Here is a 12,454-nt window from a genome sequence, read left to right as displayed (position 1 = left end):
GCCTTCTTGCTGCCTTTCCTCCGTGTTGGAATAGATTTAGCTTGTGCACTGAGGATCGCTTCCTTGAGAAGCAACCACTCTTCTTGAACTCCTGCTCTTTCCTATAATTTCTAACTTGGAAAACTGCTTATATCAATCAGTTACTATTTCAAAAAATAAAATTTGTGAGAAAGTTTCAAATTCTTTCGAGGTTCTAAATACTGGAGAAAAGAAATATTGTAGCAACTGAAAAGCCTGAACCTGGTTTTTCAGGAACATCTGAGGGAAGTGAATATCAACCTTGACAGTTAAACATTTATTATAATACACAGCACTGAAGGGAAGTAAAGTGGAATTCATTTCAGAAGTCACCTGTTTGGAATTATCAGTCAGTCCATTTTAATGTATTTTTCTGCTTTTCATATTTATATATTAAACAGGATGGTGCTTTTGTTTATGTGAGCTTGTAATGCAAGTGACCATCATCATTCCTAACATGCATATTAAAAATAAACAAAACAAAAATGTAGAGAGCTACATGGAAGGGAAATATTAAAACAAAATTGTTACAGCTTTATAAACTGCTTGCTTCTTGTCAGTGTGTTCTTTATGGCCGCTTGTAGATGACACTTTTTAGTGGGTTTAAAGTGGATTAAATGCCTTTTGCACTGCTTTAATGGCATTGCTGTTTGCACATTCGGTGGCATATTGCACATTAATCCCAGTTGCTGTAGCATATTCAGCAATGTAATGCATTTTAAAAGACTTCGGGACGCAGCAAATGTCTTCCGGGTGCTGCAAAGTAAAACACATCTGAGGAGTTTTAGTTTCCTACCCTACAGCCATGGAGGGAAGCACCAGGCTCTGTGAGGCTCAGGTATTGTGCAGGCAGACCATGCAGGCAATCCAGCAGCAGCCCAGGAAGGCAGGATCCACAGAAGAGAAAAAAAAATCGTGAGCCCAATGTTTTTTTTTTCCCCGGAGCCTGCCTGCCTGCCTGAGCTGTGCGGGGCCTGGTGCTTTCCTACATGGCTGCGGTGCCCCCCGGGACTGCCCAAGCTGGGTGGGGGAAGGCTGCTGCTGCCACAGAGGGAAGCACCAGCCCCTGCCTGCAGCTCAGGGATTGCTCTGCCCACCAGCAGCTCAGTCTCCCCTCCCTGCCGTAGGAGAGGCAGGTAAGGATCGGGCTCCCACATGGGTACATGACACGGGGGGGTTACTTCACCCTAAATTGAAGCATTGTTTTTAAACTACCGCTTCAATTTAGGGAGAATTAAACCCCCATGTTATCTACAAATGCCCTATGTGGTCTTAAAAGTTACATACCTACATAGCTAATGATGGCAATATAAATGCCTTTGAATGGTAACTACCATTCAGCTACCTTAAATATGTATAATATGAGGAAAAGGAAGTTTACTTCTGTCTTAGCAGACAAAAGATCATAAAAATACATTAAAATTAACTGGAGGCAGGGTTAGTAAAATCTTAAAAGAAATAATGAAAAATAAGGAAGGAAGGGGAGTAATATTAAGATTTAGATTCTACTATTTCTTTGAAAGGACAGAAAAATCCTACAATGCATGCTCACACCAATATATACTTACTCATGTAAGTAGTCCTATTAAACTTAACAGGCCTACTTACATGATCAAGGGTTACTCAGCATATGCCTGAATTGCAGAATTTGGTCCCAAGACAATCTCTTTGCAGCACAGATTCACTGAGGTCAGAGTAAATTTCTGCAGACAAACTTCTAAAACAAATCAGGTAAAAATGGGAGCAGTTAAGATAAGGGGAACTGAAATACTGTATAAAATGCCTTTACGTTTTCACATATATTCAGTTTAATGTGATCTGAGTTTAGAGATATATCCAGATTGATGGCTTAGTGATGGGGCTCTGCATTGCTCTGTGGGAGATTTGGGTTTCCGATCCAGGCCTAGCCTCTCATTCACTGAGCTTTCAGAAGCTCCCAGTTTCAGGATACAGTACAATCAACTGTTGGCAGAAGCTGCCTGGTTGCTCATCAGAGCTTCTGCTAGCCTGAATCCCACAGCTCAAAGGACAGCGGCAATAATGAGTTATTTTCTAGAGGAAATTAAAACACAGAAAAAAATTAGAGGAGTAAAAATATCTTCATGGGTCTCTTTCAGACTGCAAAGGTCATCTCTCTTCTCTATCTTCTAGAAAACAAACTTTTACATAAATTCAAAGAAATATATTGTCTGGATGCTTTAATTAATTTCAGTTTGTATTTCTGCTAGTCTCCAATTTGACTTCTGCAGCTGCTGCACCTACTTTAATCTTGGCATGGGTTTGTATAGCACAGTCTGTCTCCCCTCTCTGGATCAGGAGCTGGCATCATGATTCAATAAAATTTAAAAGTGCCTTTGATCATCTACATTTCTACAGACTGATTACAACTTCAAATAAAATGAATACAGGCAAAGAAACCATAATGCCATTCACTGGAGGATAGACAATTGGCAGGTAGAATTTCACCATCTTAAATTTTACTAGATTTAATTAGCAGACTGTATCTGGGCATGATAAAAAAAGGCAAATTAGGAATTACAAATGTGTGATATCTGAGATTGGCATTTCCTTTTATTCCTGATTGATGAATCTACACAGCACAAATTAATTTTATGACAAATTATGAGAAGTTTGTAGTAAATGTGACACATAACAGTGAAGGTTAAAAGGTACTTATTTCTTCATCGTTCTTCTTCAGCTGATTGAAATATATTTGAAAAAGACTTCTGTCTGGGACAGATATAGGATTTCAGGCTATAATGTAAACTGGGAAGCATACTGTCATCATAAAAATCAAGCAAAGCAATAACCAGCAATTCAAAATCCCCAGTATTATCTTGCATATGAGAATGCAAATACAAACCCTGTCAAGATATTTTAGCTTAAGACAGTGTAAAAAGCAATTTAAATTTGGATCACAAAGAGATTAGAAACCAAAGCACTTCTAACGTTGAAAAGACTACAAAAGATACTGACAAAACAACCACAGACCAGAGTCTCGTGGTTTTCAACCTCTTCCACACTGGTAAGGACACACAGGATTTCCATCCCACACTAACTGGGATTTAGCTGGAACTCCCCTCCTGCCAAGTAGCAACTATGTGGCTCAATTATCAATTCTAGAAGCGGAGTGTTCTTCCAAGATTGCAGATTAAGATGAAATTTTACTGTACCAGAAGAAGAGCACAAACATTTGCCCCTACTCTCATGTCTGCGTAACTGTCGCACCAAATCAAGGCCTGAGGCATTTTGAAGGAAAGGTTAGATCTGCTCTGTTTTGCCATTAGGGAATTTCTCCTCCTACTGAAATATGTCTGTATAATCTGAATCATCCGGGTTATTTCCACCATGGCTTCTCAACATGAAGTAGCAAGAATGGAGACAGAGACTTGAGACTAGGAGAATGCCAGTATATTCAGTTCTTGGGTGTAGAGAGAAGTGCATCATGGTTAGGCTAGGAGAGGGAGTAAGATGTAACACATAACTACTTGACCTCTTTCCCTCAGCTTTGAATCCTAAGGACAAACATGGTTATTCATCAAATTTTCACACACAATGCAAACTTGCGACAGTGACTGATAACCCATTTCTTACTGCTTTCTAAAAAACTAAAAGATTATCTATCTAGTGTTATCACTTTAATGAGATATCAAGATTCACTCCTCATACCATTAATGTACTATTTTAATTTTCAAAGACTGAGCCATAAACATTCCCCGCAAGACCCTGAACTCTGGGTACTGTGAAATTTGTAATTCACTACTTTGTCCTTGAGAAACTATATTAAACCCTTTAATTGATAAGGGTGGTTCCCTTATTTCCTTCATGAATAAAGGCAGTCAGGAAGCTTGTGTTAATAAAACGATGAAAAAATAATACTGCCTTAAACAAAGGTTCGGTGGTGCTGAGTTCAGGCACTGTAAAGCTGTATCCATGTTTTTATGGGTAAAGGTACAGGAGACCCTCACCATTCATGAGGGATATGTTCTCATATCCCCTGCGAATGGCAAAATCCATGAATAAGGCACTGCATTTATGTACGTTGTCTGCATTCATGAATGCAATGGGGAAGAGGCACGGCTCCGGGAGAAATCCACGAATAGGGGTGTTTCACCACATTTACGGTTGTGCCAGTAATGGTGGGAGTGCAGCGGCGGCAGCAGGAGCACAACAGCAGTGGCAGGAACGAGATGGCAGCAGCAGGAGCCCACCAGCAGCAAGTGTGGAGCTCCTGAGGAACAACTTCAAGTGTATTTAAAATGCAGGTTTGGCATTCATGAATATTTGAAACCATGAATGCCGAACCCACAAATAGAGATGGTTTCCTGTACTGACTTTCTACTTTACATAGGATGCCCTGCTAAATCTTTTAAATTCCAGATGGAAGCCTATACATGAGCCATTTCACTCCACCTCTCACTGCTCCTAAAACAGTCTTATGGTCTTAAAAAATCCTCTGAGTCTGACTCAAACCTTTAGTTTGGATCAGTATACTTAATGAAACACTTTATAATTTATGCCCTTGAATGAACGCTTACTCTGAGGGAAGAATTCATCATGAATATTTTATTCAAAATTTTTCCTTTCTGTTGTGGATGATCTGCAAACAGCTTATGATTTTATCAGATCTACTTCCATTATTTGAAATTATTCAGCAAACAGTTCTTGATCTGTACAATGTTCTTGACCTGTAAAATGTTCATTAGCAGTTCATTTTGAGTGTTAAATATTCAGATTGTTTTGACTGGATTTAGATCAGATAACAGCTTTTTCACACAAATATGTTTGCAAATGCAGAATTCATCTGTGCCTCTCCAACAATGTTCATTTCTGCGCAGGGCGTGCCTACACATCCATTTACTCTGGCTTAAATTTACTATGAAGTAAATTACTGAGCAGCAAGTGGGAATAGGCCAGTGTCTATACATGCAGGTAACCCAGGACTAAATTTAGTCCCAGGTAAGAGTAGCCTGCCATGTGCCCCTGTGGCCACTGGGGGGGGAGCTCCAGCCTCTGGCCACATGGGTGCCAGCATTTGGGACTAACTTTAGTCCCAAGTTGAAGCTAGGAAAGGCAGCCAGCCAGGAGCCCTGGAACTGGGCTTAGGCTGGCCCCTAGTGCCTGGATAGACCAGGGAGGCTGCATATTACTGTGCAGTACCTAAATGAGTATAAATTTGATCCCTACATGATGCAGGTATCAAATTTATGCTCAAGTCGGCATAAGTTGCCATATTTACTGCACAGTATGGGTGTGCACATGTAGATGTGTGCCCATACTGCACAGTAATTTTGGTTACTGTGCAGTAAATTCACGTCTAGACATGCCCACAGAGTACTATCAACAAATTTAACAACCAGACAAAAAGACATCATTGCTTGTTCAAACAATCATAATACTATGCCATGATAAAAATACCAGAAAGAGTACTGTACCCAAAGCAAAATACACTGAATACCTGAGGAAAATAACAAAGGATATTCAGCCAAAAGCTGTTCCAGTGAAGTCCATTTGGAAGGAAATTTGAAACGTTGCCCCATTTATATGAAGAATCTTAGGTCTTGAAATCATTATTACTTAGCTATGATTACTTAATTGGAGAACCACCAGTTCTTCCATTGATTAGAGCAATTTCAGTGAGACTATTCTCAGAGAATGGTTCTAATTAGAGTGGGGAAATTAGTAGAATTGGGCTCTACTGCTTTGCTGATCACATGAGAATCAAAAGAAAAAGAATATCCTGTTCCTTCAACAAAGAAAAGTCTTTGAATGAGAGTTATGGATAAGGAATAGGTATATCAATTGGTAACTACGGGAGGAAAGGTATCTTAGGTTGCTCAATACCCCAGCTTGACTAACTGGTCACCCTTCAATTCTTAGCTGTTATTTCATTTTTAAGAACCACATACTTCATATGTGTCCTAAGTGAGGCTGCACCGTTTGAAATCCCAGTTCTCTCTCTTTCATGGTAATACTTATAACCAAGTTCCAAGTATCCTGTAGTTTGAGAACAGAATCTGGTATTTAGCTTATGCTTTACCTGTTTAACCTACCCTGAAGAAAGGTGTTTTGTACCTGAAAGCTTGTCTTACGTGTCTCCCAACTATATAGATGGTCCAGTAAAAGATACTGCAAAACATATCTTGCTTCTTGCCTATTACCTGAACTATCGCATCTGTAACAACACTATAATATCACTCCAACATGAAAGATATTGAAATTCATCAGGTAGAATGGAAAATTCACAACATGAAGGAAAAAAAGAAGTCAGACTAAATAGTAGCATCTATTTCCTAAGCTTACATAGTGAAGTTAAACTTCAATCATTGTTTAATTCAGGTTATATTTGTTTCTTTCCTGTACCTAAGGAAGGGCATTTTGTCCCTAAAAGCTTGTCTAGCATCTCTCCCAACTATACGATTGTTCTAGTAAAAATATATATATTTTCAAATAAATCTTTCCCCCTCCTGTCAGTAATGAAAGGAAAGGAAGGAAAGAAATGCTGCTTTTAATTCCATTGGCTAACCAGGCAATTAGCTGGAGTTATGGCTTGAGGGGGGAAAAAGAAGGATTCTCAAAATGATCAGTTGTGAAAATGATATGCCAAGAAAAGCACTATTGCTTTCTGACCTTTTGAAAATGACAATGTCATGCTGATCCAGGTTGTACAGTTTTTCCATCTGCTAAAGTAAGGGCACAAACAGCCACCTTGGCTGGTACCAAGAAAGCTACTGAGTAATATGTCTTTTTGTGTAACTGCCTAAAACACCATATATCATGCCACATATATTTGTCTGTCAATGAAACAGTGTCACATAAATGATCCCATCAGCTCTAAACTGATGGAGATGTCAGTCTGTTTCATAACACACTTGGATTGTTGGTTTCTCTGACATCTACAGGACTTCGGGACGTTCCACCTTTTTCCCCCTAATATTCTGAATTGGATCAAAAAGATACTGTTCATCCACAGCTTTTTCAAAAAATGGCCAAAATTAAGAACAAATTTGTAATTAACAACAAGAATGTAATTGAGCCTGCTAAAATGAAAAATTCAGATCTGCAAAGGAAGGTGGAAGGTGTTTGGAAAAGAAGCCTGAGCATGAAAACACCATTTTTAACAGATGGCTAATTGGAACATATAGTTTGAATCCTTATATAAAAAGAGCCATGTTTGCATTAAATAATGTCTTATCTAAAAAACAATTATGGAATAATGTTCTTAAAGATTAATTTCCTCAATTGTAACTCATGCTTGTTTATGGTAATACATAGCAAATTCTAACCCAGACATCTGGTATTTAAATTATATTGTTCTTTTGAATTGATTTCACTAACATGCTAGTGACCTTTATATAAATTGGTTATTCATTTATAAATACATTTAGGTCACTCGGAGCTTAGCACAATAGAGTATATTTCAAATCAATTGAAAATACAAAATGTCAAGGGCTTGATTTTTATGTTAAGAGAAAGCTTCTGGTTATTCTGGACGAAACATGCAGATACATGTCCACTTTTTTTTTCTGATACCTTCTACTACTAAGATAGCCTCTAGCCTATCAAATGCCAGCTATGTTTTAATTTTTTTTTGCCTATGGCAGAGTTCAAGATATTCATGATATATTATAGGAATAGGAAAGCAATTCTTCTTATGATTTAGAAATCTAGATTTTTGCCTTGTATTAACTTGTATGAAGGAGAATGTATTGAAACCTGCAAACAAAATGAGATTGTTTACTTTGTCATTCACTGCAACTGTACTACTTTTTCCAAATTTCACCAAAAACAAGCTCTTTAGATACTTTACAGTTCATTAGATACTAAATGGGTATACTCAGAAAAAAAACACAGCAAGGGCTTTATAAGTAAAGAAATTCTCCAAACTGGATTGCAGTGGCCAAGTGAAATAAAGGAAAGCAAATAAAGCTGTCATACCGGTGAACTCCACTGTTGCACATTATGATGTGGCAAGCTCCAAGTCTGCTACAAAGTTCTGAAGAAACCGAGAGTAATCCAACTCCAGATGCACTGCAAGCAGTGTAAGCACAAACAGCTGTGCGCTTGGATCTGATAAATGACCCTACCAGCCGGTAAAGTTCATCCAAAGAATTGAGGGGCCGCATTAACTAGAAGCAAGAGAGAACAGACATGATTCAACATTTGCTATCAAGAGGCATAGGAACTTCCTCAAGATGGTGACAGTTAAATGGTCTAAAGTGAAAAGACAAGTGCAAACATGGACATAAACACAGGGGTGCCAGGACTGGCAAATGGACTCTGAGAAAATCAGCTTATAGTTCAGATAGAACTATTATTTGTTCATGCAAATGGCCATTCAATATTCCTGACTGAAGCCTAAGAAGTATCAAGCAGAGGAATGAGAGAGAAGCCACAAGACAATTAGCAAGGAAAACTGAAAAGTGCAGTTTAACTTTCTACAAAATTGAAAGTATATACATATTTCATTTAGAAAGAACAGTCTTCAGGATATGGCTAGAAGCTAAAGACAATGCCCATCTCACAGTGCTTTTTGAACAAGTGAAATGAATTCCAAGTCACAGCTCTGCAGATTTCCGAGTCACAATCAACCCAAGAGATACCTACAGATTCCAGCAGAAGGAATCCTGCATCCCAAAGAAGCAATTTTTAAAATCTAGAAAAGCATCTCCTCCTGGCTATTTCAATTCCTTGGGGAAATGGTACTATTTCTTTTGTCTATATTTACTTATGTTTTAAAAGTATACTAGTTTTACAGAATCAATTTAAAAATCAATCTAGTTAAACTGGTGCAAACCTTTTATTGTAGGGAGTTATAGCCCTAAGGTTACATTGGTTTAACCTTTACTATATCCACTTAGCTTGCACTGGTTTAGATCAATGTTCAAATTGGTTTAAATCAGTAAACTTGGTGCAATTTTTCTAGTTCAGATAAGGCCTTAGGGTGCCTGAACACGAACGTGGAGGCTGCTCCAACACACTGTAATTACAGCGCGTAGGAGCAGACTTGATTATTCAACTCTGCTGGAGCATGGCAATTACTGTGCTCCAGCAGCCTCCTGCATCTCATGTATCAGCGTCTCCACACTTAAAAATGGTGGCATGGGCACCTGAATTAAAGCTTCTCAAATGAGCTTTAGTTCAAGCACCCCCACCACCATTTTTAAGTGTGGGGATGCTGATACATGAGACACTGAGCTGTTTAATTAGAGTGGCTCTCAGAGCTGCTCTAATTAAAGCAATGCCCCCCACCAATCCCCAGAGCACATGTAAAAATACCCTTAGAGACTTTTCATAAAAAAACTTCTGTGCTGTGAAATAGGACGGTCTCCAAAAGTTGTAGCAATACTTCATGCCATTCTGACCATCCAGGAATAAAGGTTTAAAGAAAAGGGAAATGTTTTTCTTAATACTGAAAGGAGAAACCACTTCAGGGTTAGTGAGGAGCTTCTAATGGCAATCCTGTGAGGAATTCTTTTCCAGAGAACAGGATCTATGCAGTTCATTCTCCTGAGCAGACACTGCTATCTGCAAGCATGCCAGATACTGCCAATTGCCCAAAGGGGCAAGGAACAAGCAAAGCCCCATTTAACCCTCTGAGGTCAGAGAAATTGTTTCGCTTCACATGCGAGCATACGTCGCATCCCACAAAGCACAACGCCTCCTAGTGGGGCACGCTATCCTGAGGCAGGGCTGGGAAACAGCCATAGGGTCCTGAAAAAAAGAGAGCTCAAATTTAAGTAAAAAAAAAGGGGATTAAGAATAATGCCGTATATAACATGCAGAGGTTAATTAGACAGTTCACTTTTGTTTACCTTGTCTACATAAGCAGCTTTAGATGTTGAATTTGGAGGCAGATTTGACTTGTCCAGGTAAAATGCCCTGAGAGAATAAACAAACAAACAAGCCTGTTAATTATTTAAAAGCCTTTATAAAAATATACACAAAAAATAAAAGTCCTTTGATGTATGTTTTATTTTAAACTTCATGACAAGAGACAAACTAAGACATACAAAAGGGCAGAGGTTCACTCATCTTCTTCCTTTTAAAGAAATTAGGAAAATGTTTTCTTCCTGCTTTTGCAAGTAAGCTGGAGTATAATAAATTATTAAATCATGTCCATCTGCTGGCAGGCAGGCTGTGCATCAGGACTCCTCCTGAGTATATTGCTGCCACATTACTAGGAAAACTGGACCTGAAGGAAGTTTTCACAAAATTCTTCTGCAAGAGAAGTGCAAGAGAGGCTTCATAACAGTTTGGATTTTAAATGGCTAAGAATATGAATTTTTGCAATATATGATCCTTGTGCATTACATGCTTGTATATTACAAAATGGTTACCACAGTAATGTTAGAACAGCAGCCCAAATATGATAGGCATAGCACACATATACAATAACCCAGTCACTACCCCGAAAAGCGCATAATACAAGCAGAAATAAAAAATAAGACAAGCAGGTAGAAGGGGAATGACTGAAACTAGCAATACATGTGCCAGTGTATGTGCATGTGCACGTGTGTGTAAACAAAAAAACCAAACTATGCCTAACCTATTTGAAAATGCTTCTGTGTATAGAGAAGGAGCTAAATGCATATAATGCTCATTACATAAAAGCAAAATACAATGCAAGAGAAATACTAAATGGTAGTAAGGCTGATGTGTACTGGGCACTGACACCTATTTTCTTTTCTGTCTTCTCTCATTTAATTAATGTTGCATAAAAAGTGTCCATAGAACACAAAAAAGTACAGTGTGTGTTTTTCAAAGGACAGAGGCTGGCTGTTGTTCTATATTGGGGCGAGCAATTATTTCAGATGGAGGGCCACTTACTCAGTTTTGGGAAGCTGTCGAGGGCCACATGGGTAGCCCCACTCCTTGACAGGTGCCCCAGCCCTTGACAGGTGCCCCGCCCCCTGGTCACCATCTTGGGACCAATGTACCAATGTCCTGGGATCAATATCCCAGGGCCAGCGCCAGTGGGGCCCAGAGTGGGGCACAGGCTGGCAGGGGTCTGTGGAGCTGGGCTGGGCTGCACTCACAGGGAGAGCGGGGAGCTGAACCAGCTCCATAGAGCCCCTACTGGCCAGGATCCTGTACCCCTGCCGCCCCACCAGCGCTAACCCCAGGACACCAGCATGAGCCCCACTCTCCTGCTGGCTACCATGCCCATTCACTCTCAGTGCCCCCCTCAGCTCTGTGGTACCGGTGGGGGACAGTGTTCAACCCTGACCCGGTGCTTGCCGGCAGGGAATGAGTTGGTGCTGAGTGCAGGGGAAAAGCGGCATCTTGCCTGCCCCATGGCTGGCGCCCTGCTCTGCAGCCGCTCGTAGCCCATGCAGAACTGTCCTGAGCAGGCACAGGCAGTCCCACACAGGCTGCAAGTGGCTGCAGTGCGGGATGCTGGCCATGGTGTGAGGAATGGGCCGCTTTTTCCCTGCGCTCAGCACCAGCTTATAACCCGCCCCCACTGCCAGCCTGGGCCCCACATCGGCTCTGGGCTTGCCTGTTGGGGCTGTGCCATGATGGCAGCAGCTGCTCGGCATGGAGGAAAGAAGCCCCACTGCTTGCCATGCCAAGCAGTGCTTGCTGCTGCTGCCTGCCCAGAGCTCGTGCCATGGTAGGCTGCAGCGCAGCTGCCACTGCTGCCTCTGTGCTGTCCAGCGTGGGAGCTCTGGGCAGGTTGCAGCAGCAAACACTGCCTGCTGCAGCAAGCAGGGGGGCCGCAGCTGCTCCCGCTGTGGCACAGCCCCAACAGCTGAGCCCACAGCCAGCATGGGGCCCAGGCTGGCAGTGGGGGGCAGGTTATAAGTGCAGGGGAAATGTGACCCCTCCCCTGCCCCATGGCCACTGCCCCACACTGCAGCTGCTTGCATCCCATGTGGGGCGGCCTGCACCTGCTCAGGACAGCCCCACACGGACTGCGAGCAGCTGCAGCTGCAGCAAGGAGTGCCAGCCATGGGGAAGGGGAGGTGGGAGGCAACATGTAGCCCTGAGGCCCTGCTCCATGGCAGGGAACAAGCTGGTGCTGAGCAAGGGGAAAGTGACCCCTCCCCTGCCCCATGGCCACTGCCCCACACTGCAGCTGCTTGCATCCCATGTGGGGCTGCCTGCACCTGCTCAGGACAGCCCCACACGGACTGCGAGCAGCTGCAGCAGGGAGCATGGGCCATGGGGTGGGGGAGGTGCTGCTGCTTTTCCCCTGCACTCAGCACAAACTCATTCCCTGCCCACAGTCCTCTCCTGCCCTCTTTCCCCCTCTCCCCCTTACCTGTTCCTGCACCAGTGCAGCCAAGGGGAGACACATGGTCCCTGGCCAGAAGCCCTTGCTGGGACCTCTGGCTGGGGGGGCGGGGCCAGGTGGGCCCTGCTGTTGTAGGAGCATACTGGGGATTCCCCTGGGTCCTACTGCCCCAGCTCCTGTCATCTTTGACAGGAA

General features: G+C 41.9%; 1 protein-coding gene across 1 annotated transcript in view; it reads right to left on the bottom strand.

The window, feature by feature from the left end:
* The window catches only part of PREX2 (phosphatidylinositol-3,4,5-trisphosphate dependent Rac exchange factor 2), a 296,072-nt gene that overhangs the window by 33,502 nt on the left and 250,116 nt on the right, over positions 1-12,454 (bottom strand). The window contains exons 36-37 of the mRNA XM_019548936.1: positions 9,834-9,900; positions 7,957-8,147 (exon numbers count right to left, since the gene is read on the bottom strand). Of these exons, the coding sequence (XP_019404481.1) occupies positions 7,957-8,147; positions 9,834-9,900 (258 nt within the window). The remainder of the gene's footprint in view (positions 1-7,956; positions 8,148-9,833; positions 9,901-12,454) is intronic.

The sequence above is a fragment of the Crocodylus porosus genome, unplaced genomic scaffold, assembly GCF_001723895.1.
Source record: "Crocodylus porosus isolate Cpor-Errol unplaced genomic scaffold, CroPor_comp1, whole genome shotgun sequence".
NCBI lineage: Eukaryota > Metazoa > Chordata > Crocodylia > Crocodylidae > Crocodylus > Crocodylus porosus.
Note: the sequence above shows the minus strand (reverse complement) of the source record. Positions and strands in the feature narration are given on the sequence as shown.